Raw genomic sequence first — 20303 nt, forward strand, 5'->3', positions numbered from 1 at the left:
CTGTAACAGTTTGGGTCAAGGCCAGTTGCTGCGGTTGGGTGCAGAGCTGTTGACCGGGGTTGGGGTAGCCAGATGGAAAGCATGGCCAGCCGTAGAGAAATGCTTATTGAAATTTTTGATTATCATGGATTTATCAGTGGTGACAGTGTTTCCTAGTCTCAGTGCAGTGGGCAGCTGGGAGGAGGTATTCTTATTATCCATGGACTTTACAGTATCCCAAAACTGTTTGGAATTAGTGCTGAAGGATGCAAATTGCTGTTTGAAAAAGCTAGCCTTTGCTTTCTTAACTGACTGTGTGTATTGGTTCCCGACTTCCCTGAAAAGAAAGTTGCATATCGCAGGGACAATTCGAAGCTAGTGCTGTATGCCACAGGGTGTTTTTGTGCTGGTCAAGGGCAGTCAAGTCTGAAGTGAACCAAGGGCTATATCTGTTCTTATTTCTACATTTTTTGAAAGGGGCATGCTTATTTAAGATGGTGAGGAAAGCACTTTTAAAGAACAGGTGGTAAGGGTAGGGAACAAGTCATCTGCCACACTGATCCTCAACACTGGGGCCCCTCAGGGGTGCTTGCTTAGTCCCCTCCTGTACTACCTGTTCACCCACGACTGAGTGGCAAGGCATGACTCCAACACCATCATTAAGTTTGCTGACAACACAACAGTGGTAGGCCTGATCACAGACAACGTTGAGACAGCCTATACGGAGGAGATCAGAGACCTGGCAGTGTGGTGCCAGGATAACCACCTCTCCCTCAACATAAGCAAGACAAAGGAGCAGATCGTGGACTACAGGAAAAGGAGAGCTGAACTTGCCCCCATTCACGTCGACAGGGCTGTAGTGGAGCAGGTCAAGAGCTTCAAATTCCTTGGTGTCCACATCACCATCAAACTGTTATGATCCGAACACACCAAGACAGTCGTGAAGAGGGCACGACAACGCCTTTTCCCGCTCAGGAGAGGGGGAAAAAATATTTGCCATGGCTCCTCAGATCCTCAAAAAGTTATACAGCTGCACCATCGAGAGCATCATGACTGGTTGCATCACTGCCTGGTATGGCAACTGCTCGGCCTCCGACCACAAGACACTACAGAGGGTATTGCGTACCTCCAAGTACATCACTGGGGCCAAGCTTCCTGCCATTCAGGACCTCTATACCAGGCTGTGTCAGAGGAAGGCACAAAAAATTGCCAACGACTCCAGCCACCCGAGTCATAGACTGTTCTCTCTACTACCGCACAGCAAGCGGTATCGGAGCGCCAAGTCTAGGTCAAAAGGCTTCTTAACAGCTTCTACCCCCAAGCCATAAGACTCTTGAACAGTTAATCAAATGGCTACCCGGACTATTTGCATTGTCCCCACCCCCATTTTAACTCTGCTGCTACTCTCTTATACATCTATCGTACCTTTAATGAATTAACAGCACGGCCAATGTATTCAACCTTTTATGTCCCTTGTTTATGTTTGAATGTTTATTCTTTAAGCTTGGAAAAAAGACCCTTAAACCCAGACTTGGACCACACACCCACTCCACTGAATAGCAGGTTAGCCACTGATTCCTTCCAAACCACAAATTGTTGAATTTGTGATTTCCAACTTATTGTGTAATGTTTATGTCCAATGAGCACTGATATGTTTTATCTATAATTTCTCTTCATATGAGGCACGGTGATTGCCTGCCTGTGTGAATAACTGATTTATGATGTAACAGCGTCCTCTAGTGACAGCTTTGAAGAACACCAATGTTCAGTATTATTCCCATTAAATATTTATATATATATACACACACACACACACACACACACACACACACACACACACACACACACACACACACACACACACACACACACACACACACACACACACACACACACACACACTACCCTCCTGTTACTGGCCCACCTCTCTAACCTAGAGTCTAGTGCTGCACCAACAGCATCATCAACAAGGTTTCTCACTGTGGCACCCTTACATCAGAGCATTTCCCTGATGCTTCCCTGTGAGGTATCATTACTTGATGCATTTTATTTTGTCTCACAAACCCCTTCCCCTAACCCTAAAATCTCCCCCTCGCTCCCATGAGGAGACTAGCCTACCTATACGAGGACAGACTACTTCATTTTCTGTTTAGGTCCTATAAGTGCAGACGTCCATCGCGCTAGCCGACGTAAGACAATAGGGAATACATAAAACGAAAAAGGACAACGTGTATTCTTATTACTTAGCACCTTTTTCTGGTTGTTTGAGCTCTTAAGGATGATATGTTTCTCACTCTCACACACACGCCGTGTTTGGGTGAAGGAAAGAGACAGCAGGAGAGTGTTTTTAAATAGTAATGACAGTCAATACTAAGAACTATGAATAAATCAGTGAATCAGATTCAGATTTACTGTCTGAAATGATTCAGTCTGTCTTTGCTCTACGCAACAATCTAAGCAGTTAAGCACACACACACACACACACAAGCTCGCACACGTACACTTGTAAACAAATGACTGTAAGCAGTTACAGACAGATGGAGGTGAAGTAGGAAAATATGGGGTGGGGGGCTCGAGGTGAGGAGGAGGATTATTTAAGATACTGTTTGAAGAGGTAGGATTTCAGATGTTTTAGGAAGATAGGCAGGGACTCTGCTGTCCTAGCTTCAGGGGGATGCTGGTTTCACCATTGGGGAGCCAGGAAAGAGAAGAGCTTGGACTGGCCTGAGTGGAAGCTGCCCTCCCGTAAGGGTGGGAGGGCCAAGAGAACTGAGGTGGCAGAACGGAGTGCTCGGGTGTAGGGTGTAGGGTTTGAGCATAACATGAAAGTAGGGAGGGGCTGTTCCGTAGGCAAGCGCCATGGTCTTGTAGTGGATGCAAGATTCGACTGGAACCCAGTGGAGTGTGCGGTGATGAGAGAACTTGGGAAGGTTGAAAACCAGGTGAGCTGCTGCTTTCTGGATAAGTTGCAGGGGTTTGATAGCACAAGCGGGGAGCCCAGCCAACAGTGAGTTGCAGTAGTCCAGACGGGAGAGGACATGTGCCTGGATTAAGAGCGGCGTCGTTTCCTGTGTGAGGTAGGGTCGTACTCGTGCACACACACAAATGCATTTGAGTACAAATACACACACACATACAGTACAAGTGCTTTTGTGTGATTGGAATAACATAAGGATACCACCGGCAACTACTCACCTTGGTTCAATTCAGGTTTCCTCCAGATACGCACACAAGGTGGCAGGCTTTCTCACTAAACCGATGGGTCTTTCAGAGACCTTCTTGCACGGTGATGCACCTAAACCAGGGGTACTCAAATACGAGCCTTGATGTCCAGAAAACTGCGAGAGATTAAACTCAACTAGTTTCCCTTTCAGGTCTGAATCTGGTATGAATCTGATTAGAGGAGACACCTGAAATCCCTGACCTAGGGCAAAAGCACTATTCTCCAAATCAGGTGCAGCGAAATGCTTATGTTTCTAGCTTCAACAGTCCATGCAGTAATACCTAACAATACAAAACATTACACACAAATCCCAAAAATGTTAAGGAGTTAACACAAACAATTATACATTTTCATGTCTTTATTGAACAGCCCGTGTAAACATTCACAGTTCAGGGTGGGAAAAGTATGTGAACCCTTGGATTTAATAACTGGTTTACCCTCCTTTGGCAGCAATATCCTCAACCAAACCTTTTCTGTAGTTGCGGGTCAGACCTGCACAACGGCCAGGAGGAATTTTGGACCATTTCTCTTTATAAAACTGTTTCAGTTCAGCAATATTCTTGGGATGTCTTGTGTGAACTGCTCTCGAGGTCATGCCACAGCATCTCAATCGGGTTGAGGTCAGAACTCTAACTGGGCCACTCCAGAAGGCATATTTTCTTCTGTTGAAGCCATTCAGTTACGGATTTAGTTCTGTGTTTTGGGTCATTGTCCTGTTGCATCAACCAACTTCTGTTGAGCTTCAATTGGCGGACAGCCTAACATTCTCCTGCAAAATGTCTTGACAAACTTGGGAATTCATTTTTCCGTAGATGATAGCAAGCTGTCCAGGCCCTGGGGCAGCAAAGCAGCCCCAAACCATGATGCTCCCTCCACCAAAATTTACAGTTGGGATGAGATTTTGATGTCGGTGTGCTGTGCCTTTTTTTCTCCACACAGTGTTGTGTTCCTCCAAACAACTTAACTTTAGTTTCATCTGTCCACAGAATATTTTGCCAGTAGCACTGTGGAGCGTCCAGGTGCACTTTTGCAAACTTACACGTACAGCAATGTTTTTTTTGGACAGCAGTGTCTTCTTCCGTGGTGTTTTCCCATGAACACCATTCTTGTTTGTTTTATGCATCGTAGACTCGTTAACAGAGCTGTTAGCATGTTCCAGAGATTTCTGTAAGTCTTTAGCTGACACTATAGGATTCTTAACGTCATTGAGAAATCTGCGCTGTGCTCTTGCAGTAATCTTTGCAGGACGGCCACTCCTAGGGAGAGTAGAAACAGTGCTGAACTTTCTCCATTTATAGACAATTTGTCTTACTGTGGACTGATGAACATCAAGGCTTTTAGAGATACTTTTGTAACCCTTTCCAGCTTTATGCAAGTCAACGATTCTTAATCTTAGGTCAGATCTTTGTTCGAGGCATGGTTCACATCAGGCAATGCTTCTTGTGAATAGCAAACTCAAATTTTGTGAGTTTTTTTTAATAGGGCAAAGCAGCTCTAACCCACATCCCCAAGCTCGTCTCATTGGACTCCAGGTTAGCCGACTCGACTTCAATTAGCTTTTGGAGAAGTCATTAGCCTAGGGGTTGACATACTTTTTCCAACCTACGCTGTGAATGTTTAAATGGATTTCTCTTGCCTATATTGAATACATTAATTTGTGTGTTAGTTTAAGCACACCATGTTTGTCCATTGTTATGACTTAGCAAATATGATCTGATCAAATTATGCAGAAATCCAGTTAACTTCTTTGCGATAGGGGGCAGTATTTTCACGGCCGGATAAAAAAAACGTACCCGATTTAATCTGGTTACTACTCCTGCCCAGAAACTAAAATATGCATATAATTAGTAGATTTGGATAGAAAACACTCTAAAGTTTCTAAAACTGTTTGAAGGGTGTCAGAGTATAACATAACTCATATGGCAGGCCAAAACCTGAGAAGATTCCATACAGGAAGTGCCGTCTGACAATTTGTTGTCCTTCTGTTGCATCTCTATCAACATTACAGCATCTGTGCTGTAACGTGACACTTTCTAAGGCTTCCATTGGCTCTCTAAAGCCGCCAGAAAGTGGAATGGGGTGTCTGCTGTCTCTGGGCGAAGTACAGCAGCTCTGTTTGTGAGTGGTCAGGCTGGGGACAGTGAGACTGGAGATGTGCAGTCACGAGACTTCTCAATTTTTTTCTTTCAGCCTTTGAATGAATACAACGTTGCCCGGTTGGAATATTATCGCTATTTTACGAGAAAAATTGCATAAAAATTGATTTTAAACAGCGTTTGACATGCTTCTAAGTACGGTAATGGAATATTTCGAAATTTGTCATGAAATGCGCTCGCGCGTCACCCTTCGGATAGTGACTTGAACGCACGAACAAAACGGAGGTATTTTGATATAACTATGGATTATTTGGAACCAAAACAACATTTGTTGTAGAAGTCCTGGGAGTGCATTCTGACGAAGAACAGCAAAGGTAATCCAATTTTTTTTAGGTTGGAGTTTAGGTTGTCCCAAACTTGGTGGGTGTCAAATTAGCTCGCCGTGATGGCCGAGCTATGTACTCAGAATATTGCAAAATGTGCTGTGGTGATTGCATAAAGGAGTTCTGTATCTATAATTCTTAAAATAATTGTTATGTATTTTGGCAACGTTTATGATGAGTAATTTTGTAAATTCACCGGAAGTTTGCGGTGGGTATGCTAGTTCTGAACATCACATGCTAATGTAAAAAGCTGGTTTTTGATATAAATATGAACTTGATTGAACAAAACATGCAGGTATTGTATAACAATGTCCTAGGAGTGTCATCTGATGAAGATCAAAGGTTAGTGCTGCATTTAGCTGTGGTTTGGGTTTATGTGACATATGCTTGCTTGGAAAATGGCTGTGTGATTATTTGTGTCTATGTACTCTCCTAACGTTTTGCTTTCGCTGTAAAGCCTTTTTGAAATCGGACAATGTGGTGAGATTAACGACAAGTTCATCTTTAAAATTGTGTAAAATAGTTGATTGTTTGAGAAAATTGAATTGTGGTATTTTAATTGGTTTTGTAGGGCTGAAATGCAGTGGAAATGTTTTTGCGGGATTCAGTTCATTTGCATGGCAAAGAGGGACTTTGCAATTAATTGCAATTCATCTGATCACTCTTCATAACATTCTGGAGTATATGCAAATTGCCATCATACAAACTGAGGCCGCAGACTTTGTGAAAATGAATATTTGTATCATTCAAAACTTTTAGCCACAACTGTAGTGGGCTGCTGTTGTAATGAATACTCAGGGAGAAAAAGGTGTAGATTCACGTGCAGAGCGCGGCAGGTGTTTATTTTTGCAGAGGGCAGGAATCATGGTCACAGGCAGGCAATGGTCTTACACAGCTTAGCAAACAGGCAGGTGAAGCAAAACTAGGACTGAAGGCTATAGCTGGTTCTCACAAAGTAGCTAGGAAAAGGCTTAGTAGAGTCAAAACGAACAGTACCGCAAACAAAATCAACTAAATGAGGAGCTGATGAGACCAAGTGAGTAACTAACACAGGTGAAATCAATTAACAAAAATGAAAGACAGTCAACCTTGTCATCTTGAACGTAGCCCTAAGAAAATACAGTACACCCCCCCCCCCCCCCCCCCCAAGGAGATTTTATACTGACGGGGGTAACTGGAGGCGGTACGTGACGGGGTTGATGCAATGGGTTCTCTTGAAGCGAGGACTTTTTGCAGGGGAGGCGGATGACTTTGGTAGAGAACCACACATGCTGTCCGGGGTGAAAGTGTGGCGTAGGTCGGCGGCGTCTGTCGGCAAAGCGTTTCTGGGTATTAGAGGCTTCCTGCAATGCCGGTGAGCAGTCTCCCATACACGCTCACTACACCGAAACCAGTCGTCGACAGCACCAGGCGCTGCCTCCCAGGTAAACATGGGGGGGGTTAACCAGGTACAAACTGAAACGGATTAAGGCGGAGGGATGAATGCATGAGCGAGTTCTGAGCGTATTCGGCCCAGGCCATATCAAATCAAATTTATTTATATAGTCCTTCTTACATCAGCTGATATCACAAAGTGCTGTACAGAAACCCAGCCTTAAACCCCAAACAGCAAGCAATGCAGGTGTAGAAGCACGGTGGCTAGGAAAAACTCCCTAGAAAGGCCAAAACCTAGGAAGAAACCTAGAGAGGAACCAGGCTATGAGGGGTGGCCAGTCCTCTTCTGGCTGTGCCGGGTGGAGATTATAACAGCACATGGCCTAGATGTTCAAATGTTCATAAATGACCAGCATTGTCAAATAATAATAATCATAGTAGTTGTCGAGGGTGCAACAAGTCAGTAACACAAGAGTAAGTGTCAGTTGGCTTTTTCATAGCCGATCTTTGAGAGTATCTCTACCACTCCTGCTGTCTCTAGAGAGACCATCTCTAGAGAGACCATATACCGTCTCCAGTCATGTGGAGAGGCAGAACATTGTTGGCGGAGGTACTTCCCTATTTCTTGGTTCAGGCGTTCCGTCTGGCTGTTGTTCTGGGGATGGTACCCAGAGGAGAGGCTGAGGGCAACCCCCAGTTAGTCACAGAAGGCTTGCCACATCCGGGAGACAAACTGGGGCCCGCGGTCAGAGACGATGTCCTCGGGAATCCCATACAGACAGAACACTTGCTGGAACACTCAGCCAATTCAATGGCATTAGGTAAATGAGGAAGAGGAACCAGACACATTTTTGAAAAATGGTCAACTATGACAACGATGGTGTTGTTACCAGAGGATTCAGAAAGGTCTAAGATGAAGTCAACAGCTATGTGGGACCAGGGTCTGTGAGAAATTGGCAAAGGTTGAAGCTTACCAGAAGGGAGATGAGGGCTTTTGGTTTGGGCATAGACTGGACAGAGTGTACGTAATCCCTTACATCGGATGCCAGTGAGGACCAACAGAATTTAAAGGCTAGAAGTTGTGGTTTGTGTAATGCCCGGATGTTCTGACCCCAAGGACGTGTGACACCATTGCATCAGTTGGGGAGTGGTTGAAGGTGTACCTGTGGATGTATTTCAAGGCCTACCTTCAAACTCAGTGCCTCTTTGCGTGACATCATGGGAAAATCAAAAGAAATACAAGACCTCACAAAAAAAAGACAAATTGTAGACCTCCACAGGTCTAGTTCATCCTTGGGAGCAATTTCCAAACGCGTGAAGGTACCACGTTCATCTGTACAAACAATAGTACGCAAGTATAAACACCATGGGACCACGCAGCCGTCATACCGCTCAGAAATTAGGCGCGTTCTGTCTCCTAGACATGAACATACTGTGGTGCGAAAAGTGCAAATCAATCCCAGAACAGCAAAGGACCGTGAAGATGCTGGAGGAAACAGGTACAAAAGTATCTATAGCCACAGTAAAATGAGTCCTATATCGACATAACCTGAAAGGCTGCTCAGCAAGGAAGAAGCCACTGCTTCAAAACTGCAATAAAAAAGCCAGACTCCGGTTTGCAAATGACCATTGTTATGTTTTGAGGAAAAAAGGGGAGGCTTGCAAGCTGAAGAACACCATCCCAACCGTGAAGCACGGGGGTGGCAGCATCATGTTCTGGGGGTGCTTTGCTGCAGGAGGGACTGGTGCACGTCACAAAATTGATGGCATCATGAAGCAGGAAAATTATGTGGATATATTGAAGCAACACCTCAAGACAGCAGTCAGGATGTTAAAGCTTGGTCGCAAATGGACAATGACCCCAAGCATACTTCCAAAGTTGTGTCAAAATGGCTTAAGGACAACAAAGTCAACGTATTGGAGTGGCCATCACAAAGCCCTGACCTCAATCCCATAGAAGATTTGTGGGCGAGCAAGGCCTACAAACCTGACGGTTACTCCAGCTCTGTCAGGAGGAATGGGCCAAAATTCACCTTATTGTGGGAAGCTTGTGGAAGGTTACCCGAAACATTTGACCCAAGTTAAACAATTTAAAGGCAATGCTACCAAATACTAATTGAGTGTATGTAAACTTCTGACCCACTGGGAATGTGACTAAATAAATAAAAGCTGAAATAAATCCTCTACTATTATTCTGACATTTCACAGTCTTAAAATAATAATTTTTACTGGGATTAAAAATGTCAGGAATTGGGAAAAACTGAGTTTAAATGTATTTGGCTAAGGTGTATGTAAATTCCGACAAACTGTAGTTCTCCATTGCCTCATTTTCCAGGATAGATAGGTGGGTAAACACGGCCCTTTGGTGGGGACACTCCAAGGAATAAGTCAATAGCACAGTCCCCTAGGCAATGTGGTGGCAGAGTGGAGGCCTTGAGGTCGTTGCTGTTCTGGGCAAATTCAGTTGGTATGGTGGGTGGCACTGCAGAGGCCTCAATGGTGGTGGCTATGCAGGGTAGGCTGAGAGAACTGGTGAAGCAGGTAAGAGACCAGGACAGTAGTTCACCTTGTCGCCATGAGATGTCAGGGTCGTGAAGACAAAGCCAGGCGTGTCTGAGGATGAGTGGCTGGTCGGGGGATGAGAGTTCCATGAGTTGAATGGTTTCGGTGTGGAAGACTCCAATCTGGAGGGTGACGCTCTGTCAGGTGTGTCATGAAGCCCGTGCCCAATGGCTGCCCGTCCAGGGTGTTAGTCTTCAAGGGAGGGGTGACCGGTGTTAGATCAATGTCAAGCTCTTGTACTAGTTGGTGAGCAATAAAATGACCTGCTGCTCCCAAATCTATCAAGCCCTCTACATACTTAGTACCCTTCACGGTTATCAATACTGGGATGGAGAGTTGTTTATGTGAGATATTTAGAAATAAGGACACACCTACCTGCATGGCAGCGGCGGGACCCTTCTCTCCGTGGGGGGGGGGGGGGGGGGGCCTGATCTTTCCTGCCACAGCATAGGCAGAGCCCTTCTTGGTGCCGCCTTTGAAGTTTAATACACGGGATAGGAGCATGGCCCAACTGCATGGGCTCTGGAAGACTCGGACGGGATGATGGAATCATGTTAAGAGAGGGTGTCGGGTTCCTGGGTGGCAGAGTTCTTCAGCGGTCGGCGATGAGGTGGTCGATGGAGATGGACATAAGAATGTATTGATTTAAATCCTGAAGGTCACCTCTACAGGCCAGCTCTGCCTGATGTTCCCTGTTGAGCCCTCTTCGGTAGATGGTAAGTAAAGCATGGTGCAAAACTCGAGGGCATACTCGGCAGCTGAATCGCATCCTTGTTGAAGTTCGATGAGGTCTCCTATAGGACGACCGGAAGGAGTGATCGAATACCTCTCTGAAGAGGGTGTGGAAATGGGTCTTGGATCCGAGTTCTGTGCTGTTGGCAGTCCATATGGCGGTGGCCCAATCCAGGGCTTTGCCTGTGAGTAGAGACAACAAAATCCACCCTGTGGCGAAGTCAGTGGGGTTGTGCTCAATGTATTTGCTGCATTGCATCAGAAATCCCTGACATTTCCCAGGTGAACCATCATATTTTCCAGGCATGGATATGAATGAAGGAGGGCTATGGGTTACGATACCTGGCATCGGAGGAGTAGGGATAGGCTGGCGGAGAAGATGGCAGATTTCCATGCGCTCCTCTTGCTGGGTTAGGCGCCGCTGTAGCTCCGCTGAATCCATTCCGTTTTTAGGTGAGGTATTCTGTGATGAATACACAGGAAGAAAAAGGGGTAGATTCACACGCAGAGTACAGCAAGTGTTAATTTCGCCTTCGCAAAAGGCAGGAATCATGGTCACAGGCAGGCAATGGTCTTACACAGGTTGGCAAACAGGCAGGTGAATCAAAACTAGGACTGAAGGCAGCTATAGCTGGTTCTGACCAACGAGCTAGGAAAAGGCTTAGTAGAGACAAAACAAACAATACAGAATGAACATAACTAAATAAGGAGCTGATGAGACCAGGTGAGTAACTAACACAGGTGAAATCAATGAACAAAAATGAAAGACAGGGCTACATTCAAGAACACAACGAAACAGAACACAAGGTCGGCAAAAAAATAAATACAGGACCTTACAGCTGGTTTTTATCCTTGCCCCCTAATCAGGGACTGATTCAGATATGAGACAGACACCAGGTGAGCGGGTTCTCTGGCCAATCAGTGACAGAAATCCATTGGTACTTCCTGGGAGAGAAGAAAACAAGCAGTCGACTTGATTGACTCTAGCCTAATGTTTATTTCAAAAGCACAAATCCCAAAATAATATTTCCTCAGCTTAACACAGTGCGCAGTGAAGCGTGAAAACAGAGGTTTGTTTCTGATGCATTTAGAGTGTGTGTGTTTGTGCGTGGGTGTATGTGAGCTGAAAATTGTGTAGAATAACCTCCTGAATCCACTTTCACTGTTTTACCAACCTTAGTTCATTCATGACCGCCGGTAACACTTGATTGGAGAGCCCTCTCCCACTACACTACAAGCGCTCTTGTGTTTAGATTGCTTGGCATGGAACAGAATACAAGCGGCTATTTGCCGGTGGTTGGGATCATGGAATCAGAATGAGTTAGTTAGGATTCTAATTCTATGGTAAATGTTCTCACTCCTATCTGACATTGGGTGGATGATGCAAAATGGAAAATAAACACAATGGCCTCACGACAACCACCCACCCTCTGTGGACACCCTAAATGAGGCCTGCTGTGTGTGTGTGTGTGTGTGTGTGTGTGTGTGTGTGTGTGTGTGTGTGTGTGTGTGTGTGTGTGTGTGTGTGTGCGCGCGCGACTTCTAACTGCTCCTATAGATCATAAATGGGAACATGCTTTCCACTGTTAAATCCATGTCTCTGTGTGGGTGTTGGTTTGTTATATTTTACACTTTTTAGTTGTTAAGTGAACATCAAAACATAAGGCACTTGATCTTAGTTAAATAGAGTACAGTCCTTGTGAGAGGGTAAAGTTGTGTGCTTGTATGCATGTGTGTGTGATCCTGTATAATCCACATCTCTGTATGTATGTCAGTTTAATGAAGGCGTGAGTGGAGAAATGGGTTGGGTGGGTGAGGGATGATTGATCCATGTCACTGTCAGGGATGGGAACATATAACATGGTAGCATACAATAGGGTTTTCTTTTTCTGAGTAGCCAATAGGCCACTATGGAACCAACAATTAAATGATGATCATGGTGACAATAATGATGATCAGGAGGAGGAGGGTGATGATTATAATGATGATGATGATGATGATTATAATGATGACAACAATGTTTGTCGAAATTACTTCAGTGTGTTTTACTCTCTTAGCTGGAGACCTATGCGTCCTACCAAAGCATCGCGGTTCTACTTACTACAGAGGTTTCCATGAAATATATATAACGGGTACCGATTGACAGTGTGTTATTGGGTACAGAGAAAGGGAATGTGTAGAAAGAAAAGGGAGCGAGAGAGACCACTTGGCAAAGACGTCAATTCAACGTTTGCACGTTGGTTCAACGTCATTTCATTGAAATGACGTGGAGACAACATTGATTTAACCAGTGTGCCCAGTGGGAGAGGGAGATGGCATGGTCATGACGCCAGTATTTCACTCCGGTTGGAAAAGAGAGATGAGAGGAGAGACGCTTCCATTATTAGACCGGTGCTCCCGGTCACGCTCACTCCTGGAGATGCGCGCGTTGCTGTGAGACCAACGGATAAGTTAGAGGAGAGAATCAGCGAGGCGCTGAACTCTGGAGCACCGCTGCGTGAAGAGATAGCCTAGCCTTCTGTAGGTTACACCCGGACATGGAGAGACCGAACTAGGGTCTACGAGTCAGTCAAAGCAAGACTGCGCATTATCTGCACTTGGATATACCCAACAACGCGCGCTGATAAACTGATAAACACCAGGAAACTGAAACAACAACGCAACAACTCAATATGTAACTTGGACTCAATGCGCAACTTGGAGTTATGTTGGACACGGGTTTGTTTTCATGAATTCCAAACTTGTATCGCTACGCTGAGGACGTGCTCACGTTACAACATAAACGAATAACTTCACAGTGCCATTCAGAGACAATTTATTATTTTAGGAATCCATTTTGCTTGAATAATGTCCAGGATTATGCAGATGAAGTGAGTGACACATATTTTGGTAACGCGCGCCAGTTAGTCTGTCGAGGCTTGACCATTTTATTAGCTAATTCTGTTCAAACCAATGTTTTCTTGTCCTTATAGGAAAACAACTGCATACCATTTGATATTTATTAGAATGATGATAGGCGATTTGTTTGTAAGTTATATACACAGCTTTAACATTGCTCAGATAGCCATCCCGCAGGGCACACACTGGTTGAATCAACGTTATTTGCGCGTCATTTCAATGAAATTATGTTGAACCAATGTGGAATAGACGTTGAATTGATGTCTGTGCCCAGTAGGCTGCTGTGTGCATCTCCATTTGAGAGACAGCGGTGACTTGAGCACACTAACATCTGAAGTAGGCTCTCCTGCCCAGTTTGTAACTTGTTCCCAATCTCTTATGTTGCCTTGTATTATAGGCTAAAATTATATTTTAAGGATATTTATGTGACCACCTGGACATAACTTCCCGCTTCTTTAAAATATCCAAACAATTAAGCAGCTGTGAGATTACGATCAATTCTGTTTCATGTACTGGACAACTTTTAATTGTTTGAACGGTTTTAATTTCCAGACAGGAAATATAATTGCTCTTTGCTTTATTCTGGCGCGCTCCACGGGAATAGTTTATCATTTGGCTGCTTAGAATGAATTTGGAGGATGAAACTGGGAGGAGAGGGAATGAACAGCGATAACACATCATTAACACTTTTAGTTATAGCCTAATGTTTTTTTCCTCAACTTTTAGGATATAATTTTATTACAGCCATCCTCAACTAATATAAAACAACGTTACCAACAGCATCTTTTTTACAATAACATTTTGTTCTCACTTTAATCAAGTCCATCCATCGTGTTACTCATGGCTTCACCCTTGGATAGTGCATGTTCAGTGGGGCTGGGCGAAATGAATGGTTCGACCAGCGGTTTTTCTCTTTTCTGCAATCAGAGCGTCTCTTCCCTGCAACTGGCCCCCTACTCCCCCGAATCCACGGCGCTCTTCGCTACAGCCATCACCCTCATGGTGGTCTTCACCATCGTGGGAAACATCCTCGTCATCATTGCCGTCCTGACCAGCCATGCACTCCGAGGACCACAGAACCTGTTTTTAGTGTCGCTAGCGGCTGCAGACATTTTGGTGGCGACCCTCATCATCCCATTCTCCCTAGCCAATGAACTGCTGGGATACTGGTACTTCAAGTCTCTGTGGTGTGAGATCTACCTGGCGCTGGACGTTCTGTTCTGCACTTCCTCTATAGCTCACCTGTGCGCCATCTCATTGGACCGTTACCTGTCCATCAGCCGGGTTACCTACTCCCGCCAGCGCACACCCATGCGTATCAAAGCCTCCATCGTGGTGGTGTGGCTCATCTCGGCCATCATCTCCTTCCCTCCTCTTCTGTCGCTAAATAAGAGCGAGCCGGGCGGAGAGGGGAGTGAGAGGGGGCCTCAGTGCCAACTGAACGACGAGCGCTGGTACATCCTCTACTCCACCGTTGGGTCCTTCTTCGCCCCATGTCTCATCATGATCCTGGTCTACATGAGGATCTACCAGATCGCCAAGCAGCGCACACAGAACCCGCCAGGTGAGCCCAGGAAAGACGGGGTGGGCAGTGCCACCCCAAGTCAAACCCCTCGGGGGATCCAAGCCAACGGGAAGGAGGACAGAGGGGAAACCCCAGCTATGCCCCACAAAACCACCAGCGTCAGACCCCCCACCCTGGCTGTTACTCCATCACCATCCCCCGACCAGGCCAATGAAACCCCCTCCCCTCCCACCCCCACCACCCAAAACCTCCTCCATCCTCCGGTTCTATCCCTAGCTCTAACCCCAACCACCACCTCCCCCCTGGGTCCTTCACCCTCCTTGGTCTCACCATCTCCCTCCCCCACCCTCCCCCCACCAGCCCCGGCCAAACCCAAACATGGGGAGAAGAAGATGAAGGGGAAGAAGGGAAAGAAGTATAACAATAATATGGACAGCTCAAACAGCTCTGACAGTGACATGGAGAACGAGGAAGGGGGGAGGACGGGAGTCAACAATCCTAGCATGGCTGGTTCAGCTGGCATCCATTCTCCTGCCACCATCCAGAAGTACAGGGACATGATCGCCACCTCTAAGGGGGCTCGGCTGGTGGCAGGGAGAAGGTCTAAGCCGGAGAGCACTCCGGGAGCAGCACGTCGTAAAGCTATGGTGAACCGAGAGAAGCGCTTCACGTTCGTCCTGGCCGTGGTGATCGGAGTGTTTGTTGTCTGTTGGTTCCCTTTCTTCTTCTCCTACTCGCTGCAGGCCATCTGTCCTGAGACCTGCTCCCTCCCTGATCCCCTCTTCAAGTTCTTCTTCTGGATTGGCTACTGCAACTCCTGTCTGAACCCCGTCATATACACCATCTTTAATCAGGACTTCAGAAAGGCCTTCAAGAAAATCCTCTGTAAGAACACCAAGGGCACCTTCTTCTAGACTGAATGCTCTGAAAGGACAAAAATGGCAACCTTCCTTTAGTAAAGAGGCCTTAAACAGATGACCTGTAAGGTCAGTCCTTTCTTTTCAGTCCTCTCTAAACTCTTTGAGGTGTAAAAAAACAGCACATTTATTCTGTAAACATTCTGACTGATTTTAGATTCTAATTGATGATGTTACGAAGGGCTACCAATTCTATAACTCTGAATCAGAATAGCTGTAGGATAGCTCACCTTGCAACAGAAAGAAACTCCAAGGGCTCGTTGTTTTAGTCCCTTGGTACGTAGCTGCAGACGTCTAGCCGTTACCTGGAGAACTGTGACTGTCCATTGCAAGGGCATAGTCTGGGGAGAGCATGTGCAATATATGTTATGTGAATTCTACACTGGGGGGGCTTTAGAATGATACTGTGTAAGAATCCAAGGGCATGATCCTAATCCTTTTAGTAAAAGGTAGGAGGTATGTTCTGATCTATGAGCATTACACAGTATGCGTAGAGAGTGCGGAAGGAAGAGAGAAGGAGGAAAAGAAAATGCCATTTTGGATTTTTAGTCACTCGTGACATAAATGACATGTTGTTGCTTGGAAAATGACAGTGCAACGCTGCTCTCGTCAAAATCTGACTGACTGACTGACATTAAGGTTGTCTGGGAAATCTGTTTGATTAAAAATGGAGAAACCTTTTGGGTATAGCAGTACACCACTGCTCACTGAGAACTCCAGATCAAAACAACAGTCTTGAGCGTGCCATTCAAGGACTTTAAAGCGATGAAACAAACAAATATCCTTTAATCAGCCGACTGATAAACAAAATAGAACAGTGCGAGATGATAGGCCAGACCTGTTAGCCTGTTTAAGCACCACCAGAGGCACTTCTCTTTATCAAAGGACAGAACCACGAGGAACGCACAAGACCCTGGTCGCCTGTCCACTTACGCCTGCATAGTTACTTTTATCCTGCCTCAGGAATAGCATGTGTTCCTGTAGAGATGTTATCCATATGAGAGCGTGAGAGAGAGAGAGACAACAACAGGACTCTAACTGTTCATGAGACAACTAACTCCCTCTCAAACTCTGATGCCCACCACTGCTCTCATGTGGGGCTTAGGCTATATTTTGAAAGACAACTTTGTACCATAAACATAACTTTCCTCTGGCTCTGTGTTTTAAGGTGCATCTCAATAGACTATTGTGGCTTCCTCCGCTTGTGTCTTTTCCTTCATCTGTACTGAAAAACAAAGGATATAGGTGGATGCAATATGAAGGATCAGGCATTTGTTTCCACCTGCCCATCTCCGTGTCAGTGCAGGTGAACTAAAAGATGAGGAGAGTAAACAGCTTAACACTATTGTTATACACCCCCATAAGAGAATTTGAGTTCCAAATGGCAACCTATTCGATATATAGTGCACTACTTTTGACCAGAGCCCATAGGACTCTAGTCTAAAGTAGTGCACTATGTTGGGAATAGGGTGGATTGGATCTAAAGTACTAAAGTACGGAAATGTATGCACTCATTACTGTAAGAGGCACTTGATAAGATCGTCTGCTAAATTACTAAAATGTAAATGTAATCTGTATATTGGATCTATGTAGCACAATTTCAAGTGCTTAAAGCATATCACATTTTGAAGAGGATAAATACTTTCCCAAATCCCTTGACAAGGAATGCAAATTTGGGACAATTAAGGATTTTTTGGAATGCAGTATAGTCGTACATATTTTTTTTCTTCTATCAAAGACACTGGACAGTGACTATCTGGCTTTGTTTGAGTGGATTCATCTGACTTCAGCCTGAAAGGACATTGCTATTAACGAACACACTGCTCCCCATTGAACAGAACAGAACAGTGGCTGTCTATGAGAGGAGGAATTCAGCCACAGCTCTACTGCTGGCCTGACACAAACACTTCAAAACGGTCTTAAAAACACTATAGTTGATATTGATTATGATACTGAAAGTCCAGGTCCTGTTCATCCTCAGCTACTTCTGGAAGGACATTCATCCCATAAGATAATATAGTACTTTATTAAGCTCCCAAATGGCAAATATGGGACGGATGAATGAATGATTGATTGCTTGATAGATCAATGAATTGATTGATTTGGGAATGTACCTGCTGCATTGACTGACTGGACTTCTACCTGGCACATTCCTTTATTTCTGAGAGGTACTGCTACTCTTTACAGTTGCTCTTTATGTACAGTATTTCTCAGAGACTGACAGGTCATGATGCTTTTTGTGTTTCTCCCTCACAGAGGCTATGTCTGTAACTGTGAATGCTATATAGGTGTTATGACACTATGGGACAAGGGCTGTCGGCAACAACACTTCTAATCTCCCGTTGTCAATTTCTGCTGACCCTTGTGTGTGTGAGAGAGACTGCATGAGTGTGTATTTGCTAATGATGCACTTCTAGTAGTACCAGCTGCAAGTGTCTGGTAAACTTATGTAAAATGTCTGGGGTACTCATGGACTGTGCCAGTGCCTCCTCTGGCTGATAATGTATACTGTAGATCTCCACATACTGGTAAGCACAGAAAACAGATGTAGTGATTGAGACTCTGGGCAAAGAGCTCTCTCCCGGAGGGACACTAGTCACTAGATGGCCATGCTAGAATGTACAAAACTATTTAGAAAGTACATTATCTATTTGTTCTTCCTTTAGGGTTATGGTTAGTGTTAAGGATATGGGTAAGGTCAAAGGCAAGGTTAGGGTTAGTTGCAATTGATTTTTGTAGTGAGAATTGCATTTTGTGGAACTCTGTTCCGTCCTTTCAAGCATGGCCGTTTAGTGACGCCCCGGGACACCAGCTGACACATACAGAGCGGGACTCAGAGTGACACTGTCATGCTCTAATAAGGGGCTGTGATTGGATAAGCTATATGTATTATTTATTTATTTAGAGCCATTTTGAGTTTCCTGTTAGTTTCATATTTATAGTTTTTTTTCTTTTTGACTGTGCTCTCCAAGCAAGGCAAAGCTAATGTGGACAAAATAGTGTAAATACTGTATAAAATCTGAATATGTTGAATTAGATTCATTGATTTAAAGTCAGCAGAGGAACAGGATTCAGGAGCAGATGTATGTTTGCAGGGGTTGGGGTCATTTCTACTGGAACTCAGTCAATGCAGAAGAAGAATGTCATGATTTGAAAAAATATTTTGAAATATTGGTAAAATCTGGGTCGTGGAGCATTTTTGTATTTATTTATTATTTTTAACTTGTTTCTTAAACATTTTCAGTGTTGTTTTGTAAAGACTATCGTGCTGACGGGTGGCGCTTTAACAGCCTGTGGTTGCAGAACCATGGAGATCAGCAAACAACCGCACTCTGTGTTGGCACAAATTGTTCTGTGACAATAACATTTGCATTTTAAAATGTGATTGTCATTGAACTTTTGGTGCTAACAGGGCAGCCATGAAAACTTAATGTATAGTGAATCATCATCATTCTCCCTACTCTTCTGACCTGGCTGGACTCTTTTTCTCCCCCTGCTGTGTTTGACCCTGGCCTCTCTCCCTCTCCCTCCATTTGGAAATAAAGCAGTTTAAATAAGCATGGCGTGATCAATCATTTAAAATCTTTGTATACAGTACTGCTGTCTGTGGTGTTAAAGGGGACATGAGTAAAACGGCTTAGCCACTACATGGGGGTTTGAAGAATTTTAGACACTGACTCTTGGGGATGGCTCTAAATATAGCAGATTTAACTGGATCAATCTTAACAGGGAAATCTGCAGTTCGAACAATAACAAAGCGGTTACCCCGCCACTGATTTAGTAAACAGCTGAGGGACGGGACTGGAGAAATGTAACCACTTGCAAACTCATGGACAGAGCTATGGATACAAGGACTAACCATGCATGATATCAACATTATTTTGTTTACATTTAACAATCTTATATTTTGGGTTCTGGTGGGGTATGACAGTTCAACTAAGCTCATGAGTCATCTATACATGATATTCTTTTAGAATCAATGGGTATTTATCATTAATTTAAAAGTAAAAAATGTTTATGTAGCAACTGCAGATTTCCCCTTTAATGTCCTTTTAACATTGTGGAGATGCCAAAAGCCCATGGTATACTGTTAACATTAGTTTCTTATTAGGGGATAATTGGTTTCTTATTATGGGATAATTCTAATATTGTGTACCCAAACACATGTGAGCGCAATGAAGGCTTTGTTTTAAAGTGGTTCATCACAGCTGGGTATAAGTGGGGCATACTGGAAGCAGCACAAATACTGCCAGTTACTGTACCCTTGTGATCTTATCGTATGTGATCTTATGTCAAGTTAATGCGATAGCATCTGACAACATGTAACAGCAACATGTGATAAAATGAATGAAACTACACACGTGAAAACATCTCCTGAAAAAATGTTGGACAACATCGGGAAGCAACATTTCAAAATTAAAGTTAGATTCTTACATGTGAAAGTTTTTCACGTGAAAGTGCAAATTAGATTTTCACATGTGAGGTGAAAACATGCTATTCTCCTCACATGGGAAAAGGTGGTGTTAACATGTGAACACAATGTAACACATGTAAACATATGGTTTCACATGTGAACAACTGACCTCACGTGTCTTTTTTTGTGAAAGTTTCAGC

At 44.4% G+C, this 20303-nt stretch overlaps 1 protein-coding gene across 1 annotated transcript; it reads left to right on the plus strand.

Moving 5' to 3' along the window:
* The first annotated feature begins 12518 nt into the window (after window positions 1–12518).
* On the plus strand, window positions 12519–19247 carry LOC106585075 (alpha-2B adrenergic receptor). Its single transcript, XM_014170853.3, has one exon. It carries the CDS (start codon window positions 14088–14090, stop codon window positions 15684–15686), a length of 1599 nt encoding a protein of 532 aa, XP_014026328.1. The 5' UTR covers window positions 12519–14087; the 3' UTR covers window positions 15687–19247.
* The last annotated feature ends 1056 nt before the right edge of the window (window positions 19248–20303 follow it).

The sequence above is a fragment of the Salmo salar genome, chromosome 24, assembly GCF_965601325.2.
Source record: "Salmo salar chromosome 24, fSalSal1, whole genome shotgun sequence".
Taxonomy (NCBI): Eukaryota; Metazoa; Chordata; class Actinopteri; order Salmoniformes; family Salmonidae; genus Salmo; species Salmo salar.

Bases quoted from the DNA above. Each gene is read 5' to 3' on its own strand.
- LOC106585075 (XM_014170853.3), top strand. From the start codon at position 14,088: ATGGCTTCACCCTTGGATAGTGCATGTTCAGTGGGGCTGGGCGAAATG.